The 21306-nt window shown below is 47.4% G+C and overlaps 1 protein-coding gene across 1 annotated transcript in view; it reads left to right on the forward strand.

The window, feature by feature from the left end:
• Positions 1–464: 464 nt before the first annotated feature.
• xpr1a (xenotropic and polytropic retrovirus receptor 1a) overlaps positions 465–21306 on the forward strand; it is a 39435-nt gene continuing 18593 nt past the window's right edge. The window contains exons 1-2 of the mRNA XM_029149576.3: positions 465–963; positions 5307–5358. Of these exons, the coding sequence (XP_029005409.1) occupies positions 895–963; positions 5307–5358 (121 nt within the window). The 5' untranslated portion in view covers positions 465–894. The remainder of the gene's footprint in view (positions 964–5306; positions 5359–21306) is intronic.

The raw sequence follows: 21306 nt of genomic DNA on the forward strand, positions 1-21306 counted from the left end.
TACAGTGCGTCCAACTTTGATAAGGATGTTCCTCATCACATTTTCAGGGCGGTGGGGGAGCTTGGTACCCACCTCAAACAGCTTTCTACTGAGCCTAAAAAGAAGCAGCTTTCATGTTTCGGCAATGGTCTGGTTCCACATGTATCGTAAAATAAACAAAAGGAAGTGTGGGTATATACTGTAAGTTTAATTGGAAAGAAAGGCAGAAGAGAGCATAATTATAAAGCCTGTGTAATATGATTAATGCTGTTTAAGTTAAACACCGAAACATTAACATTAAATAAATTAAATTAACGCTGTGAATTTTAATCTTAGTTTATTTGATTAATTTACAGGCTCAACGACTGTAACCGAGACAAACCCCAACCAACCCGAGGCTCTGCGGTCTAAGCGGTGAAAATCTGTGCGCCGAAGGCGACGGCTTCCTGGGACGCGCTGCCAACTAGTTTTCGCAGGAGGTCCCACCAACGCCCGGTGCCAGCGCGCGCTCTGCTGACGCAAACACGTCGCTGTGGCTCAGAGCGATGGCGGACCGCGACGTCCCCAGACGTGCCCAGGGAGGGACGCAGCAAAGTCACTGAGCCACTTTGCCCGGCTCCGTTATTCCGCCGCCCGGCCACCTGTTAACGAGCCGCCGCCGCCGCCGCGACCCGTGCCGGGAAAAAGCCTAGTATGCGGGACGGGGCCTGCTCGGAGAGCGCGGACCGGGACGAGCCAGAAGTGGAGTGAAGCGCGGCGCAGAGCAGAGCAGCGCAGCGCAGCGGAGCGCGCGGGGCTGACGCGCCGCATGTTGAGCCAGCAAGTTGACTGAAATAACAAAAGTCGCGTCGACGGGGAAGGGGACGGACGCTCTAGGATTTAACGGAGGTCTGAGGGGACAATTCTTTTGGCAAAATGAAATTTGCGGAGCATCTTTCGTCCCATATAACTCCCGAGTGGAGGAAACAATACCTTCAATATGAGGTAAAGTGAAATTCACGTTTTACGTAAAATTAAATCCTTGTGAATACGCATGCGGACTCGAAAAGTGAATAAGGAAATTAAAGGCTAGGTCTTTACCTATGCCAGTGAAACATATTTACTTTTAGTTTCATTATCCCGAGGGCATTAAAGATAAAAGATGCCATTTTATTTATGGAGGTGGAATTTTTTGCGGTTGTTTTAAGAGCATTCGGTGTTTATCATTGCTGCCGTTGAGTTGAGTTTGTAGCACCTTAAAATAGACCGAATACACCGTTTTCTGAACATGTTAATTGCTTTCATATTTAAAGATGTATAATAATCGTTCACTCTGTTAGAATTAAACATTTCTATTCATATAGAATCTAATTATAAATAACATTTTGCACGTTTGTTCCATAAAACAAGCTCACGAACACTCACAATATTTTTTCCATGACTTTATTTATTTTTATTAGAAGGATATTTTTTATTATGTTGGTTTGTTAGTTTGTCTTTTAGACAGACATAATCGCAGGTATTCTTGTTCTTAATGTTGTGCTTTTATGGCATATCGGAATGCAGCCTTCATTATTTTGCACCATTTTATTAATTTATTTTGTGTTGGGTAAAGAATGGTTATTCTAGTTCACACATGGTCTGTGTTGGGTGCTGTACAGTACACGAAGAGTATTTATTTTCACACTTCATGTTTTGCTGGCTGTACTTTAAAGCATTAGTGGAGATATGCAGTGACAGGACATGCTGCTCTATTCCATTTTGCTCTATGAATTATAGACAAAGACCCCGTTCTCTCTCCTCAGCAACCTGCATCCAGACTCAACACAAGCTCACTGCGCTGGTTTTATTTTGGAAACTCTGATTATAATTATTACGGCTTTTAACCTGATCATTGGGACAATTACATGCTGTGATCAAAAACACCTTCGCCAATGATAACTGTGAAATTGAAATTATGTGTCATCAGCTATTTAGTTAACACTAAAGAGAGAGGACAGCTCAACAGTAGGAATTTATTTGGTTGAATTCATAAAAATCTGATTATTATCATGCAAACACAGCCTTTCTGGGGTTTGTCTTTGTATGAACAGGCTGCTGCACAGTGAGGGACAGATGCATGGCCATACCAGCCATTTTACACCTCCAGTCTTTGTGTCGGCACTCGCTGACCTGAGATGGATGATGATAGATCTTTGTCATCTGCGTTTATAGGGTTGTTTTGACCCATTTTATTACATTTTTTAAAAATAGAATATGTATGTATGTTTCAATTCAAAAGTAAACATGCACCAGTAATTGCCAACAGAAGCATTATTAGCATATTTAGTTATAGATTCTGTGTATAAGAGGTTGATCGAACTAATCCACAGGTACTGGAGGAGCTAGATTTTGCCGATTGACTGGCTTTATTAAGTTTTGAGTTGAATGTCAAATGGTGGAGTTTGACATGCACCATATGTCTACCTAAAATAACAAATGCATTGCAAATGCAAGTGCAGTGAATCATTTATGATCTGTAGTGACACATAGGGCGGCTGTTTAAGGTTTTCTCAGAGCCTGTCTGTACAAACATATCATCACACATGTGGCGTTGTCCGCGTTTGGTGGATGATTAGCTGATTTTGTTGCAGTTGGGGGCTTGTGTGGGGTATTGTGGTTGCTTCAGTCTTTGTCTGACCTCTGTAAACACCATCTCCACCTTAGCGGGAGGGGCAGAGCTAGAGCTCACACCTATAGATAATGGCTATCTGGACCAGCCTTTATGTCTTTTTGAGCAATTCAGGACATACTCGTTTATAGTCATCATTTATCATCAGCCTCATTTATATAAGAGTGAAGTCATCTGACTTTTATGAAGTGGATAATTCAGATAAAACAAATAGTCATTGTTCATGAATGCGCAGCCTTGATATACTGCTGTGGTTCATTTGTTCCATACAGCGCTGCAGTTCTATCTGCTGTACTGAAATTCCGTCGTCTGTCTGCTATAAATAATAAGCTGACACATTATTTTACTGCACACATATTTGAGAACTGTAACGTAGGAGGTCAGTGTCGTATGAAACAAGACATCGACTGGATTAAGTGATATCCGTGCCTTTGTGTCCTGTGTCGATTAATTAACCTGCTGCCCAGTTTTCCCCCTCTCCGCTCTGAGCACAGTATTGTGTGGGAAACTGCAGATTGGTCAGCCAGTTTCTATGCAGATGAAGGTTGCGGCAAAGTGGCTGAATGCAGGCTGTCGTTAATACAGTGCTCGATTCCAGCTTGGAACCACTGACAAATAGATTGAGTGATTAGGTGTTTACTTAATTCTGGGGATTGTAGTTATAAACCTATATGATAATTAGCTGTCCTCCATCCTCAGAGGATTATGACAAAGGCCAGATAACGTGTATTCACACAGAAAGGGTTTATCTGTCTATGTAATAGCTGCAGAGTTTACAGGTTGAAGTAAACATCAACCTCCAGTGACCAATGAGTTTTTCTTCTTTGTCTTAATTCAATTTCTCCAGAGTGATTTTTCATTTTCATTGTGTGTGGCAAAATGAAAGTGAAATGTCTATTGTATAACTGTGTGAGCAGCACAGGTATAAAGAAAGCTCTGTGTGTGTGTGTGTGTGTGTGTGTGTGTGTGTGTGTGTGTGTGTGTGTGTGTGTGTGTGTGTGTGTGTGTGTGTGTGTGTGTGTGTGTGTGTGTGTGTGTGTGTGTTTGTGTGTGTGTGTGGGCGAGCGAACAAGGCCACTCGTGCATTTACCTCTGCGTTCTAATCACTTGTGGAAGCTCAGATGAGGAGGAGAAAGTACATGTGGAGTCTCACATCTACAATTCAAGCGGCTGTGATGCAGTGTGAGGCGGAAAACAGGTGCCTGTGTGACTTCAGTGAGCGATGGATGCGCGTTCAAAGGTGAAACCCCCTTTAATTAATCTTAGCCGCGTGTTCTACAGCTCAGCTCTGGACCGTGGCAGATATAAATGGTCCTCAAACGCTGATATTCCATGTGAAATTAAAGTGCAGTTCATAAGCATTTTGCATACGGCACACAAGCCTGTCTATAGCTCCCTCCTTGGCTCCATCCTCACCTCTGCGTTCCTCCCCCACTGGGAAGGCATCTGGTCCCCGACCAGACCTGCCCTGTTCTCCCCTCCTCCCCTCCTTTTGGCCTCTCCTCCATCCTCTCCGCTCCTCTTTCTACAGTCACAGATCCACTTATATGGAGAGCAACAGACTCAAGTGATCCACCATTGGGTTTGTATTTAAGGAGGACGAGCCTTCACTCCTCTGGAGCTCATAATCACAATCTGAGCCACGTTACAGACGGGATTTGACCACGTCGTGTTTGGGTTAGCTTCCTCTCAACATGTCACAGCTATTAAAGGATTGAATTCCATGGACTAGCCACTCCAGCGCAGGCCCCGGTCGGACACGGTGACACAAGTCCAGTGCTCATGTTACACACGTGTTAGCGTTAGTAGGTATTTATCATCATCACGTTAATGCACGGCCATTCAGATTGATGGCCCCATTAGGCCTGGCTTAGTTGTCTACAGGTTTCACCACTGATTACTGACAAGCCTGCTGGTTTATCCCAATTCCCCTAAGAGCCGCCCAGCCCCCTTTCCCGTTAGTGCCATCACCATGGCGATGTTTCCATCCCAGTCAACGCCTCCTGGTCTCAATCTGAACCTGTGTTTCCCTCCTCCTGGATGGAGAGGGGTGAGATCAGCTGATCCCTGTTTCTGTGCTCCGTCGACCTCCCGCGATCCTTATCAGAGGTTACACACATTAAACAAACGCCTCCCAGATAAGGCTCCAGTGTCCAGAGCGTTGTGCATGAGAATCGCAGAGGACCTCCAGGCTGCTGCTAATGCACAGCAGTTTGAGTGCCTTCCGCCCACGGGAAGAGTGTAATGTGTGCGGCTCGCGAGGCTCAAACCAAACGTTTAGTTTGTCAGATTTGGTGGCGCGGTGGTTTATCGCGCTTCATTTGCCACTGAGCGCTCGGAGCAGATAAGGCAACTTTAGACAAATGTTTTTTTTGTGATTACACCTAATATGGTCACATGACTTTAATAAAAAATGAAGACTGTGAGGTATTACTTCATAAGAAGAAGCCATGCATTAGATCAAAGATAAGATCACAGACATGATTCCTCACTGGAGGAGGGGTCTATAATGTAACAGTCTGCTTTTCTGCATATTTCTTACTCTTACTGAACCTGATGTCTTTAAATGCAGCACTTTCTGTCAGTCTTTTTTCCCTTTTTTTGTTTTTAATAATCACTTGAAAGTATTGCAACCAAACAACATGAGGATCTGACCGCTGTTGTGTTCCCTCACCAGGCGTTCAAGGACATGCTGTATGCTGCCCAGGACCAAGCTCCGTCCATAGAAGGTAAGAAGGAGTGTGTAATGTGACTGAACAAACGCAGACACGCGAGCGAATGTGCCCACTGCTCACAGCCTGTTTGGGGCGACCCTAGAATAACAGGCCTTCACCTGCTAAAAATAGACAGCCATTATGAGCACGCCTGAATCAACCGGACCAGATCCGTTTATCATATCATCACCTTCTACCTGAGGAGCTCGCCCACTTCGCTTCACGTAACAGAAAAGCACACGCGAGGAGGGACGTGCTGAGACGGAAGTTAACCCAAATGAAAAGTGTGAGGTCCTCAGGTTTGAAGCTGTCTGTCACACATAACAGACGTGATCTTAAGCCAAACGTCTGGCAGTGATGAGTGAGGCTATTCAAAGATAAGGAACGCGACTGGCTATAATTAAGCTCTGGCATTAGATTGTAAATGTTGTGTCATGAGGGAAAGAATTTAAACCATTTGCTTTTGCGTTAGATCCCTATTAGTGGAAGTAAACAACTTTCTTTAGCTGCAGACCTGAGAAGTCGTTCATGATGCAGCGACGTCTCAGGTCTCCATCGCTGCAGACGCACGAGAGCCTGCGGTGCAGTGGAAAAAAATAGAGCTGCACAAAACGGATTCGCAGGCGGAGGCGACTGGGCGCGCACGTGCGTCCATGCCCAAAGCGGGAGCGAAGTGACTGAGTAGCGATGAATCCGATCTGGTGTTGGTGTCGCGGACCGTCCCCACAACTCCCCCAGCTCAGCTCCAGCGGAGAGGAGTTGGAAGTGAGTGAAGGAGTTGGTAACGCAGCGTCTGCATGGATCATCCGAGTTCTGTGATCGCATGCGAGCGCCGCCTCCGCCGCTCAGCGGAGGCGATAAATCACTTCCTGTCTCCGCTCTGAGCGGTCGCCGCTGGGCCTCTGTCAGCTGCTGACAGGACAGGTGAGCGTGCTGCTTGCACACAGCCAGGGTCCATCAGTCAGTGCGCTGTTGTCGCGGCGTCTCATCATTTGCCACTCTGTCAAATAGATTTGTGTTCTTTGTTTTGCGCATTTCCAAAATGTTACACAGCCGTAGAGGAGAAGGCATCAGCCGGCTGTTCGTCCCTTGTGAAGGGAGAGAGAAAGGTAATGAAAACGGCCACACAAGCAAACAAACAAGGCGCCTGAACCCTCATAAGCCGTTTTTTCTCCGTGGGCTCTGATTTGATAAGATTTCATAAAAGAAACCAGATTATGAGGTGTTATAACATTTCAGCTTACTGCAGCACTTTCTTCCACCGAGCTAATCTGATTGGTGGAACAAACACACAAAGCTGCTGCCCTGGAATCAATTATTTACCAATCCACTGGAGCCACACAGTCATTTATGAACATTTATATCAAACGGGTTTCATTCTCGTGCCATCACTGTTGAGCGTGTTTAGAAAGCTGAGCTACTACTATTACCGTCATTAACAATATTAATTTCAGTTAACTGAAGCTGTTCATCATGGAAACTGCTGTGTTTAAATCATACTAATGCTCATTATAGTGAGCTTAAGCATGAGGACGTGATACAAGGTTCACTCTCTCTCTGCCTGAAACCTGATCGGCCAAAGGTATGGATTTGATATTCCACAGACGTTCCCCCGCCTAAGGGAGACAGTTTACTGCATTCTAACTAGTCGCTCTCCCACTCTGCTCTCTGTGGACGGCCTGCTACACCTGATAGAGCTGTGTGGGAGAAAGGCAGCGCTGAACAGGCAGCACTTCAAAGCCTCCGTCAGGGCCTCAGCCTGTGTATTTTTGGCTGGTGAGACCGTCACTACGCGCCGTCCACCACAATCGTGGAGTTGGCGCTGCAGTGTGTTTATATTTCATCTTTTCTTACATGAGTGTGTGTGTGTCTGTGAGGTTTAATTTGGGAGATGTGTGGCCGCTCAAACAGGCATTACTCAATATTCCGCCTGCACAGGAAGTGCTCTGCTGATGCGCTGTAATGGAGAGAGCTCGCTGGCCCACATGCAGCAGCACGCTCGCATTATGATGGCTCTGCTGCCGTGTTTGACCTTTAACCTCTTGTTAAGATCCTTTGTTCCCGTTCGGCTCCTTGCTGGTCCTCGTAATTGTAATTAAAACACGCCGGTCCCTGTACAGGAGAGAGAACGGTGGAAGACAACAGGAACAGCTGGCTCTTGTTTCCCCCGTCCCAACCATTAGCATGAGTTATGCCACAGTCTAATTCAATTAGGCCGATGGTTATTACTGAGATCTAAGAACAATGGCCCCAGAATAAACCGACCTGTGCGTGCGTGTGCTCGCTGTCTGTGTCGTGGGGCCTGTATTTATATCGCGGGGTGTCTTTGTGGTCTGGGCTGATGAGGTTTCACACGCAAGTCATTTCATTATTCACACATACATCGTGACGGGACGAGCCTTTTCAGCTCGGCCGTCGCGATGCTCGGCCCTAATCGCCTCCCGATGTGGATCCATGAATCACAGCCATAAAGCTCATTCCGATATTCTGTACAGTTGTCCGTGCCACCTGCTCGCCCGCCATTTTGAGGCGAGGCTGAGGTCTGCCATCCTTTGTACTACGCCGCTGATTGTTATTCTGCTGCCGTATACGAAGGGAAAAACAGCTGTTGCTGCTGTTGGTGGTCTCTCTCTTGGAGCGTTTTCTGTTCACTCCATGAAATGGGTTTCTCAGATTTTCTGGTGATGATGATAAATACTGCATTTATCCGCGCTCTACACCTCTATAGACAAGTTCCTTTGTTCCTACCATGTACCTGTGCAGTTCAGTTTCTTCCAACAAAGTCAAGCTCAAGGTTTATGTATCACAGGCACCGAAGGGAGCCAGACAGATAAACCTGTATGGTCTGTGTGTGACTGGAGGGACAGACATGCGCTGGCAGGAGGTCAACCAGGCACTCAGAAGGAGAGATAAGCGATGGAAAGGAGGGGAGACAGATGGACGGGCAGGGCAGACAGACAGGTAGACAAGCAGGAGTGTTGAGCAGGACAGTTGTGCTGCAGCCGGGGTCTCCCTCCAGTCTGCATTATTGATAGGCTCTTTGACAAGCTGCTGCTTCTACTTGCTTCCAAACACTAATTGTTGGGGGGGTTGGGTTTTTTTTGTCTATCGTCTTGGTGTCATCAAGACAGTAGGTTTTAAGAATATCCAAGGAAAATGGAGCAAAATGGGAAAACACCTGTAGTTTGTATCACATTTTTTAAGAATTAACGGGCAAAAGTTGCATAGTTGTTTTCTTATCCATTGATTTAAGCCTGCATCAGCCTTAAAGGCAGTCGAGGAGGCAAGTGGTCATTCACTGTGAGGTTGGGCTTTTGATGGGGCTTCTAAGGGTATTAGAGGAGGGGTCAGGGTCAGTACTAACCTGGGGTCACCATTCCAAGGGCAAGAACTAATAGAAGTGAGGTAATGAACGACGAAGAAGGTGAAAGGTAAATGAAGGAACAGAGGGATTCAATTACATTGGGTCTAAGTGATGATGGGAAGAAGATCAGGAAAGAAGGTGGAAAACAGTAATTAATGGACTGAATGAGATTGTCGGTAAGCATCAGTTCTAAAAGAGAAGTACTGTACAGCCAGAAAGAAAGAGATCCTTCAGGCGGCAGACAGACAAACAGACTGAGTGGGAGGTCCCTGGGCTCATCTCCAATGCATGTTGCCCTGCATTAGCACTACAGCCATCCTGCAGGAGAAAGGCAGAGAGAGAAAGAGAACCTTGATAGATGAAAGCCCTCCATCATTCATCCATTATTCATCTGTGAATTAGATCTCGCCTGAATGAAGTAGAGGAGAGGAGGAAAAGGGGGGAAGGTGGAGCAAAGGGGGAGGGAAAGGTACCGGCTTGGTTTCAAGGAGGAGGAGGGGTCTGGACAACTGTTGTTGTCTTAAGAAAAGAGGCGTTCAGACAAGGAGGGATGTTTGGCAGGAGCCTGAGAGGACGATGTGTCCACTGGTGTAAATAAAGTAGATGGGGAAAGAACTGGGGGACAGAAGCAATGAAGATGATGGTTATTAGTGGTGCACACAGGACTAAGGGTGGATTTAAGGCCCAGTAACAGCTACTGTGCCCAGACTCATTGGTAGATCTTGGCTAAATCGTATTCTCCAAAATGAATATGAATCACAATTGATGATGAAGTTTAATGCACAGACACCATAGATGATCAGAGGTGCACAGCTGCACGTCTAGCAGTGACCTCAGCGTGTTAATACAATAACATCTGCCTCTGTTGATTAGTCGACTGTGAAGGTCTCTGGGGTTTGGGTTATTTGATGATATTACATCCTTTATGAATAAGTTATTGTTTTCAATTGGCAAAGTTTGGACGTCTGCCATCAGAACATCTGTGTGTCTGCGTCCATCACCTACTCTATGATATAACACAAAACCATTCCATGGCATTTGATTGGATAGGGTTCTAAAGCCTGACTCACTTCATGGTGTTTGTTGTTGACTGGTTCATTGCTACCTGTGATCTTGTCGGTCAGTCTTTGTTTCCACGTCTGTCGGTCGGTTTGTTTTTTCACTCGGTGGGTTTCCTCTCACGGCTTCACATTCGCACACATTCGTGCAGCGACACTTGCACGCAGTCACATGGGGAGCAGTGTGCTACAGAGGGTGTGGGTGTGATCGTAAGCTATAGGTGATGACAGCAGGGCCATATGCTGGCGCTGCTCTGTGCTTTGTTGTCTAATTAGAGCATTATTGCAGTTTCCACCATCATCTTAGTTTGTAGGGATGTGAACTGAGTCAGTGATGGTATGTGTGTCATCTCGGTGAGCATTTGCATGGCGGCTGCATGTGGGTGTGCTGCACCGTGAGTTACTGAAGACACAGTGTCCTTCAACGTTCCGCATCGTCTCCCAGGAGAAGCGTCCAGAACCTGGCTCAGAACGGCTCAGAGGCATGAAAAGAAGACAGAAACGCTCCAGTCACACGGAGAACACCATGAAACACTTTCCTCGGCTCTGCATCAACGGCCGATCGTCAACGCAATTTCAAGCACTGCACCTGGATGACAGACCGATTTCAGCTGATATTTCATGGAAGCGTTTCTCTGGCAGCAGAGAGTCTGAATGGAGTCTGGCCTCGCGAGGGCCCGGACGGTGGGACGCAGAGCTGGCTCATATTTACTGTACGTGTCTGTACTGTACGTGCAGCGTGGCCCGTGGGCAAAACGAGAGGGACACACACTCAGAGTAGGACAAACAAATGACGGTGGGCCCGGAGGGGTCGGCGAGGACCGAGAATGCCTGAAAAAAGGAGAGAGGAGCCACAGAGAAAAAAGAGAGGTGACATTGGTGGTAATTGGAGGAAAGGAAGCTGAAGCCTCAGGGAGCCTCCTTTCCCAAGAGTTACTGTTAGTAACACAGAAAATGTGTGAAAATAAAATGACCCGAAGGCAGAAATAACACAAGCACTCTTTCATTGGCTTATTCAATAAATTTGGATTCAGCGCACATTTTAACTGCTCGGCAGCAATAACCAGTCGTAATTTAGGTTTTTATACATTTGAGGTCAGGGGGAAAGCTGGTTCAAATGAAATCCCTCCTCTTATTTGTAATAAATCAGCCTCTTCGTGTCCAGAGACAACAGGAGCGAGAGAGAGAGAGAGAGAGATCAATTATTCACAGCAATTGTTCCCTCCTGGACAGCCTGTCGGTTTTTATATTAAATGCTGAATTATTAACAGTGAGAGATTGGAAATATGGAGGCTCTCCGTTCTGACGCTGGAGGAGGATGAGTCCTCACAAACTGCTCCGACACTTACTGACGAGAACAGCAGCGAATCAGAGGAAGCAGAGAGTAAACGGGGAATGTTTATGGTTTTATTCTACACGAGGAGCAAAATGAAAAGATTAGCCAGTGGATTGGATTAGAGGTCATGGATTACTTAGCTGTGTGTGTGTGCGTTCCCCATCGCTCAGTTTATAGCCGGCACGTCAAGTCCTTTAATGTTTATCGTTCTTAATAATTCATGTCAACCAGCCGTGCTGCCATATGCGCATTATGAGGAAGAAGGATGACCTCGGCTGACTCCGTCGCGGGGCGGGTGCTTCCGTTTTCTGTCTGACGGCATGTTCCGAGGCCTCGCCGCCACTGAAGAGGCGGACTCTTGACTCCGACGCGGCTCCTGTATAATAGACACACACCCGTCGGTGGCTTTTCAGCAGAAATAACAGTTTGTGTCTGTTTTGCATTTTGCCCTCAGGCGTCTTCTTGACAAGTGCCATCTGATAATTAGGCCTCATAATCACCCTATTAGTATGCAGCTCAATTGAGCAGAGAGCAGCTTATTGTTCCCGTGGTATGAGCTGCAGCCATTTATAAGAGGATTACTGCAAATTTCTTGTTAGAGTCTTTATGAGAATGACTCGTAATGAGTCAATTTGCTGCATAGTTACTTGTTCATCTTGAATGCTGTGATTGCTCTGTACTGTAGGACTGCAAACTTATTTTCCGCTCCTCTCTTTGAGCGGCCACAAAGGCAGGCTGACCTTACTCCATCACGGTTACCATGGCGCCAGTGAACGAGAACAGAATCACTCGAGCCCCGCTTTGTTCCCGTGGCACTCGGTGCCCGAACGCAAGCGCCACAGAACACGCAGAACCAAGGGACGGCGCGTTAGGTGGAATGCTGATGCTGTTCTGTAGCAGCTCGCTGCTCCCACACAGTGTGACATCAGCTTAGACAAGCCTTTCTGCTGTCAGTCAATCTGGTTCCTCCTCTGACACATCATCTCCAACCTGTGGCTCTAGTTGAGCTGTTGAAGGGGATGAATGGGGAGCAGAGCCCCGGCACCCGCTGATACTAATTTATAGCATGGACTTCATAATTTCAGTGGCAGCGTGCGTGTGTTTCATAAGACCTGGACTATTTTTGTGAATTGCTTTGAATAAATAGTGCACTTCCTGGTCATGTAAATCAGGGTAATGACACGACTCTCTGCACTGCAAGGTCAGTATGCTTCTAATCAGATTGAGTCAGGAAATTGGTCTTAATCTAATAAAGTCAAGTACTGGTTTCCTTCCCCGCTGCCGGCGCGGTAAAGGTGGAAGGGGCAGAGCGATGGCTCATTCATAAGTTAGAGTTACAGCATTACAGGTGAAAATAGAAGCAGAGGATCCAGGGCTGAACTGGGGTAAATGGGATCTGCTGTGGCCTCTGAGTGTTTGCTGCCAGCTCAGCCACTACAACCACTCCCTGTTGTACCTTTCATTCTGTCTGATCATCTTCTGTTTGCTCTGTTATTATTCGTTAATGAAGTGTGACTAGATGAATCTGAATTTCAGCTGACAGCGACGTTTTATGTACTCCTGGGTCGCACCGGTAATGAGATTGGTGTAAGCTGCTCCAGACTGAGGGGAGTCAATACGAGTGATTCCTCCGTGAGGGAAAAGGCCCCGTTTCATGTCTGCTAATCCAGCGGCTCCGCGGCATCCTGCGTGCGGACGCTGTGTTTCTCCCCGCGTTTGTTCTCGGGGTGGAGCTGTTCAGCGCGACTCTTATCGAGCGGCTGCAGCTGCTGTTGTAAGAATACCGTCTTAATTATCCACGCGCCGAGCTGAGCTAAGGCGTGAACCAATAAACAGGCATCAATAATAGCACATTTCTTTCCGTCTTCATCAAATACTCACTGTGGAAATCGCTCCTCACTGGCTATAAATTATAAACGATGGACATGTGGTCCTATTTTTAATAAGAGTCATTTACAGTCATGAGCTTTAGCTAAATTGTAGCTATAAAAATGACCTTCATGGTCTTTTACGACAATGCTTGCAGCAACTCTTATTACTTTTATTCTTATTTTCCCTATCAATATTGACTGAATTCCTAATTAGCTGGTGAGCAGAAAACAAACTGCATGCGTGAAGAAAGGGGCCACTGGCTGCTCAGGCTAATGGACAGTGGCTTGTACCTACGGCGGCTACGGCGTCTTTTTGCGGTGTCAGTCATGGTTACAGTAGTGGAGCCCGGGCCCCTGCTCCGCTCAGATTAATGGCTTGGGCCTAGACTATTGACACAACACTTATCTTGTTTTTATGAGCCCAGCGTCTTCTAGCTATAAACCTCTGAGGCGCAGTCACACACAGAGGGCCGCACGAGCAGACACGCTCCTCCCCGAGTCTCCTAAATGTGCACTTCAATTACGCTATGTGCCGTTTAGTCTTTCTAACTCGATTGACGTTTCAGACCCGGTCCTAATGGCCCCCGGCTCCAGATAAAGTGCAGCGGTGTGAGGCGGCTCCTCACAGCTGGAGGCAGGAGGGATATCGGATGCTTCTGATGGAAGTGAAGGCTCACAGGCTTTAGGGACGGTAGTCGTTGGTCAGGTGTGACATGGTGTTTAAATCAACTTGCTCAGATGTTTTACTGTATTTATGTAACATTCAGACAGTAAATATTTTCATATAAACAGGTCAAACTGCTTGATTTCTAACATGGTGTTTGAGGTTGGAAAACTGGATCAGGAGCGGTTGAAGATGAGTTGGACTAGAGTCTGTGCATCGCTAATGGTTTGCCTTGTTATGCAGAGCGTTCACATGATCAGAGAAAGACAGAGTGAGAATGAACAGATGAGATCTCCCTGTAGACGCTGCTTCCTCTGCACCTGGAGGATCACACACCAAGCCCGGACCGAACATCACAGGGCCTGTCAGCCGCCGTTAGGCCGAGGGATTACCCTGCCCACAGTTCTGTCCATCAGGGGGTGGGGGGGGGGGGTCTGTACACGCACACGGGACAAACAAGTACACAAACACACACACACACACACACACACACACACACACACACATACACACACACACACACACACACACACACACACACACCTGACCACCAGGTGGGCTTCAGCCTGTGACATCCACACACGCTCCCTCAGCTGATTGGCTGTGACAAAGGCCCCCCGCTGTGCAGCAGCTGCTTGACATCACTTACGATTGGCCGGGGTGGGAAATGATGCTTGCAATTGGTCGACGGCGGTTACATACGGGCTGCTGCTTCTTGCCACCCAGTTGCCTGGATACAACCATCGCTCACTGCGTTAGCGGCCTTGGCCAAGTGACGGACAGCATAAGTGGTCTGCGGAGGAATTTGTCGCTCTGCCGATTCTCCTGAGGATCTCTTTATCTGTGAACAGTCCGTGTTCCCTCTGTGTCACAGTAGATCCTCATCGCAGCGTGTCTCTTTTGGGCGCGATTTGCGTTTGTCATCCTTCAAGAAAAAATGTGATGACAGTCAAACACATGAGGAAACGAACGGGGAGCATTCACCTGCTGTTTGCAGCATTCGCCTGTCGTTTGCAGCGTTCACCTGCTGTTTGCAGCATTTGCCTGCTGTTTGCAGCATTCGCCTGTCGTTTGCAGCGTTCACCTCCTGTTTGCAGCGTTCGCCTGCTGTTTGCAGCATTCGCCTGTCGTTTGCAGCGTTCACCTGCTGTTTGCAGCATTTGCCTGCTGTTTGCAGCATTCGCCTGTCGTTTGCAGCGTTCACCTGCTGTTTGCAGCGTTCGCCTGCTGTTTGCAGCATTCGCCTGTCGTTTGCAGCGTTCACCTGCTGTTTGCTGAGTGCAGTGAGCTGGACGGTTGACATGTTGGCCACTAGCTGCACCCTGTGGCCGCATGTTCTGGCTCCTCTCCAGGCCCGGAGCTCAGCGGGCCCCTGCGTACAGTATGTGTTTCTCTGGGTGGACGGACCCGAGGCTCCAGGCTGTAAATTCTCCTGGCCACGTCTTCAGGCCTGTGAGGTTTGCTGGAGGGGCTTGTCCTCGTCTCTCCGGGCGCTTGGCCTCAGATCGCTGCTATTCCAGTGAATGTCTACAGCTGCTGCTTGGTATTAGAGGCACGGACATAAAAATGCCCTCCACGTTTTCTGCTTCTTCAGCAGATATAAAACCACATCCTAACCTTTCTGCTACTAAAGGGAGAAAGTAGCAGTGAGATTGAGACATAAAGACAGAGAACAGGAGTACAAACATAGGAGAACAAGCGATGGAAACACACAGGGAATGAGATTTATGCCAGAGCATCTATGGACCAACAAAGTAGATTAACTCTTTACACTTAATGTGCCCAGTGGTCAGTCGAGCGGCCAGCGGAGCATAAACAGACGCTTCTCCGCGACTGAGCTGTAGTTAAAGAGGACCATCACGCTGGCTCCTAATCATCTGCTGCCAGAATCAGCGTGGAGCGTCGCCGTTCGCTGCACGTGGGATGATGTGCTCTGACTTCACCTACCTGTGCCCTCCGCACAACAAACTCACCCACTTCCCTTCAACTCCTGCGTGTGCCGCTCCCTCTCTGTCTCTCAAGGCCGGTGACACGCTCCCGCTGAACCCTCGCCTCGGTTGCCTTGACAACCGTTCTCTCACTGGGCGGGGCCCCACTCACTTTCCCTGTGATGGTGTGATAAGTGCTACAATTATGTAAATTCCGCTCCAGCAAAAGTGTTTTTGCAGATTAAACGTAGCTGAAAACCCCTCAGCGTGATGCTTTTAGCTTGAAGGACTGCAGCGAGAAATCGATCCCGCATTGTTGCATTGTTGCATATTTTTTCTGTGGAATCTGTCACACTAGCGATTAATGGATATTAGATATGGAAATAGATGACACCTTTTTAGCGTGTCGCCTCTCAGCTTCTACATCGTGTTCTAACCCATAGCATCCTTCTGCGTGTCGCCTCTGTGTTTAATGCTTCAATGCGCTGGCAGAGAATCATAAATCCATCTTAAGACTTGTTTCAGCAACACATGGTTTTATTCACGTTTGCTCTCTGCATCATCTGTCTGTTTCTTCTCCGTCCTGTTAGTTATGCCTTAGTTATGGCTGCCTGCATTTAAGGGGAACATTTGTTCTGCTGCTCAGTAACAACCTTGTCTCAGGCAGACGCTCTCAGTGGCTGTTACACCAGCAGTTGCACCAGCTTAGCTTTGGTGCGATTACGAGTGTGGCCCCGGGGACCGAAGGCTTGGATCCTGTCACCATGTTGCCATTCTTCTCCCTGTTGTCTCTAAGCCTTCGACGCTGTATGAATACGACATACTGTGACTGCTAGAGCATCACCTACATGCTTGCATACATTCATAGACGTACAGTTTCTGATAAATGTTTGACAGCGTTATTAATATTAAAATATTACTACATGAGAGATGATTCAGTGGTGGCACCTTTATTAGTGTCTGCAAGTGTGGCTTTGGGCACAAATAGGGATCTTTCTGAACTCGCTGTCTTTGTCCGTTCGTCAATCGCCTACGCTCTCTACACCCGCTCTTACATCCAACGATTCTCCCCTCATCTCCCATCCTCCAACCAAAGCTACCACCTCTTTCATCTCCCCTCAGTTGGATGAGGAATGGAGAGAGAGAGAGAGAGAGAGTGTGTGTGTGTGTGTGTGTGTGTGTGTGTGTGTGTGTGTGTGTGTGTGTGTGTGTGTGTGTGTGTGTGTGTGTGTGTGTGTGTGTGTGTGTGTGTGTGTGCGTTCCGTTGATCAGATGAACAACAGCTGAAATATGGACATTTTATCAGCAGTGTTTGACCTTTGACCTTGTGTGGCATTGTCATTCATTGTCATTCATGTCAGATGACTGAACACATCAGATGACTGCACACACACACGCACGCATGCACGCACACACAAAACTAAAGCTGGGAAAGCTCAGTGTTGGCACCAGTGTCCTTTAACCAGCATCAGAATGACATTAGAATACTAATATCACACAGCAGCCCCATCGGTCCCTGTTAAAAAAGGTCAGCACAGACAGGCCTCTGCAGGAGCTCTGGGTGTGTCACACAGTATAGATTGCATTGACAATGAACCGAGTCCTTCCTCCAACAAATCGGCATGTTTGTTGTTCAGATTATTTAACAACTTATTGTTTGTGAGCTACAACAACTTAAGATATGACAATGTTTTATAATTGTCAACTGAAAACTGCATTGGACAGACTAAGGAATGTGACATCATCTTACTAAGACAAACTGTATTAGTTTTCTTAATTATCTGTTTATTTTAATAACAATATAACAATGGGAATTAATTCTGATATTCAACAAAAAAATCATAATAATAATTTAGAATTTCTGTGCAGATAATGTGATGGACCTGTACATTATTGCGTGCATCATTCCCAAAGGCTTCCTGGTTGAAGGGGTTGCGTTTTTCTTCATCTTTAGCTAATGTGTGTAATAAGACGTGAAATCACGCTAAGGATTTTCTTGTTAAGGATTTTCCAGAGGGACATAATAGAATGCTTTAGATTGACATCTGGAATCCATGGTAATACGCCGAGCAGCCGTGTTCATTACCAGGCCGAGACAGGAAACATGCCTGCAACACACGAGGCCTCATTAGGAATTTCAAAGGAGGAGCTAAACCCTCGTCCTTAATGAACAGAAGAAACAAAGATTAAAGGAGGAGGGTTCATTTAAAAAACAAAGCATTTTGGAGGAGCGCAGCCTTTAGGAGGAGCTCATCATTTAGTCCTTAAAAGGCCATTAAAGGGACGACTGACCCTGATCAACCGTGTTTTCTTTATCCCGGCATTGTATCACCGTTTCTGAGCAGACATCCTATTTGTCACTCACGCTTCCCGGCCTCTATCCATCTCCCGCCAGCCCTGAGGCCAGAGTCCCCGTGCTGTAATCACTCCTCTTTGGCCTGGCTGGACACAGGACCCTTGTACTGTCAGCGCCACTGTTTGCAGGATGGTTAATAGACAGACAGTGGGGGAGCCTGTTATATGCAGTACCACATTTAAATGTGGGGCCTAATGTTATTTAAATGCTCTCAGATGAAGTTACAGCTTACTGCCTGAAGTCGTGTTCGCCTCAAGCACCACACGGGCAAACACTTTCTCCGACATCGTCTGTGTGAACATTTGTCTTATTATTAAACAAGAAATGTGTGTTATTCCGTTATCATGCGCTATTCATGAATCCTTGCTCGCATGAGGATTACATGTCGTTCGCCCTGACAGCGCTGCTATTCAAATCACACAGAGGAGCTCAGATGTGCACACGCCACGCTTCAAACAGACTCAGATATTATGTCGCACAATAACAACACGCACACACAAACACACGAACCAGATGAACCTGTGAGTCCATTCTGGCTGTTATCAGTAAAACATTAACAGACATTTGCCTGGAGCAGAATATTAACCTTCCTATTAGTGGCGGACGGACAAACACCAGTCAGACGTTTGTGCTGCGATACTAAAAAGATAAATGCCCGCGTTTATCTATAAACCGTGCTGTGTAACCGCGGTGCCGCACCGAGCAGCAGGGTCCACACTTGTGGATCCGGCAGGGCTCCTACTGCCACATCACTCACAATGAAGGTGTTTATGTTGAGCACAGCGCTGCTCCGTGGCATTTTAGGGCCCTTAAAGGACAGTTGAAGCCCGGTGTAATGAATAAGCCATCAGGCAGACTAGAGCCCCCAGCTGCCACGGCGGCGTCCCTGTCGCATCCATCAACAGCCGGGGGGGCACAAGGAGGGGCTCTCATCCAAAGAGCGCTACAAGGAGGGGCCCGTGTTTGTTTGAAGGTCCTAGGTGCTGTTATTAAGGCCAGCGACGATTGCCCTGAGATATAAATCCAGAAGAGAAGGTGAGATGAGGGAAATATGAGCAATGCATGTTTCCTTTGGTGATTCTGTGACAGTAAACATGAAAATTTATTGTCAAATTCCTACATTTTTCATGTTAGTCAGTCTATTAATAATTTGGTTTACTTTCTTATTCAGATTTATTAGTTCTATAAACGGCTCTGTCATAAAATTTCGGTGAGACAAATTGCCTGAGGTTGTGTTTCTGTGATATTTTCTTAAAACTCTCTCAGAGATTCCAGGCCAGACAGGAGGTAGGGGAGTTTTTTATACACTCGCTCTCCCAGCGGGGCCTTCCGTGTGAGAGCGTTTCCATGTTACGGCTCCAACAAGTGCCTGGAGCGTTGGCTCTGCTCTGTAAAGTGTCGATGTCGACCTAAAGGTTAGATTATTGTCAAATCTGAGGTCTGTCTGCAGGAGTCTAGACGGAGGAACTGACTCCTGCCCATGAGCAGGGCATTGTATTTCTGGCCTCCGGGTGTGATTTCATTGAAAGGATGCTTCATACACGCTCAGTACTGGTCTTGTGATGAAGGCGTGGATTTGTTTCTCTCGTCAGACGCTGAGCTGGAACTACTTTTCTGCAGAACTGTGTTCTCCGGCCATCTCTCCTTTAGTCTCATTTCACAGTCAGCCGGTGTGTGCTGCTCTTTTCTTCTCCTCCCCGAGATCAGACTATTGATTTCCAGGCACACAGAAAAAGGGCTGTTGCTTGCCATGCAATACAAAGGTACTGAGTGGGCCTAATCAACACCTATTGATTATTTTTGCTGACCGCTTCCTTCTGCTTGGCAGTTTTCTGTGCATTGTGCCTGGCATGAAACGTGTGTGTTTTCCTCCTCTTCTTCGGTACAAAACGTTTGTCTCAACACAGGAATAAAGCGCTGATAAATCGAGAACAGCGGGCCGCATTTTATCAAATAATCAGCACAGACACATTCAATCATGTTGCTATCACAGAGCCCCGCAGAGACACGGGCACACACACACACACACACACACAAAGGAACACCTGCTCATTCGCATGCATGCACACACAGTCGCACCGAGATGCGAAAGCAATTGGCTGCAGCGGAGGAGAGGCCAACTCCCGGTGTTCGTTGCTAATAGCTACAGGATCCAGGGGCGCGGAGGGAGATGTCCATAATGACAATGTCGCTCCCAGCAGCCGCCTCTCAAAAGTGGGACGGGGGCATCCTCGCTCCGACGCCGCGCCGACTCGCCCGCTCCCCTGGTGCGTTTGTGTGCACGCCGGCTCACGCGCGCGTGGAGCTGCCGAAATGGAGGAGCAATTTTCCTCCGACGAGGCGGCGGCTTGTTATTATAGGCCACAAAAAGCGGCTCTGCTCACGATGGCCATTTTAGATTTGAGGGCAGCGTTGAATAACACATGTTCTTTCCTGTTTTCTTCTCGTCCTCCTATTCTACAGGTGTCAATGTGTGATTTCACTAAATGTTAATGTTCGTGTTGTAACGTTGATGACTTCAGTTTTCCATCAATTAATCACATTTGATCTGTCGGGTTGATCAATGTTCCGGTTTGTGTGTGAAAAACGAATACCCACAATTCAGTGGGGCTGATGTAGATGATGTAAGGTCCTGAAAAAGCTACAGGACACTCATTGAGCTCTGTGCTGCCTGTCGTCAGCCTGTCTGGACCCACGCAGCCTTTAGCAGGGTCCCGGTGGCGTCCTCTCTGGCCTCAGTACCGAGGACGCGCTGCGTGTCTCCAGCCCAGGATGCTGCATGTTCCTTCCGCTCGGTTGCATATAGATCAGCAGAGGAAGCCTGGCGAGGAGGAAAACAGAAGCAGAGGGGCGCGAGAGGAGGTAAAAATACACTGTGCCTCCAGTAGAGCTGAAGAAGAAACGACGGAGACACGGCAGCGAGCCGATGGACACGTTCTCGCTCCCGCTCTGAGATGAGGCGTCAAGCGCTCCCTCCGCACCCCGCATGGTGATTAATATCAGTCATGTTTGCATAATGCTGGCAGCAGAGCGTCAGCGTCATTGTTGGCTTAACGAGCCGTGACCGTGTAACGAGGCCCTGACAAACGGGGTTAAGCTGTCGCTTCCTGGTCCCCGCGCGTTCCGCCGTCTCCTCCTTCATCGTCATCCACGGGAGACAGAAGCTGTGCAGCAGGACAGAATTAAGCCATCGATTACGGGTGGAGGGGGCTGTGGTGTTTACAGTGGGGCCTCTAATCGCTCCTACACCTCCAGATACGTGCGTAATTGAGCAGCTTCATTAACGGTGCTCAGCTGTCACTGAGGAGTCACCGCGTCACTCTTCAACAAACAAAGTACCCGCAAGTATTACAAGTAGAAGTATTCCCTTTTTAACTGGACAATGT

This window comes from Betta splendens, chromosome 4 (genome assembly GCF_900634795.4).
Source record: "Betta splendens chromosome 4, fBetSpl5.4, whole genome shotgun sequence".
Lineage (NCBI taxonomy): Eukaryota > Metazoa > Chordata > Actinopteri > Anabantiformes > Osphronemidae > Betta > Betta splendens.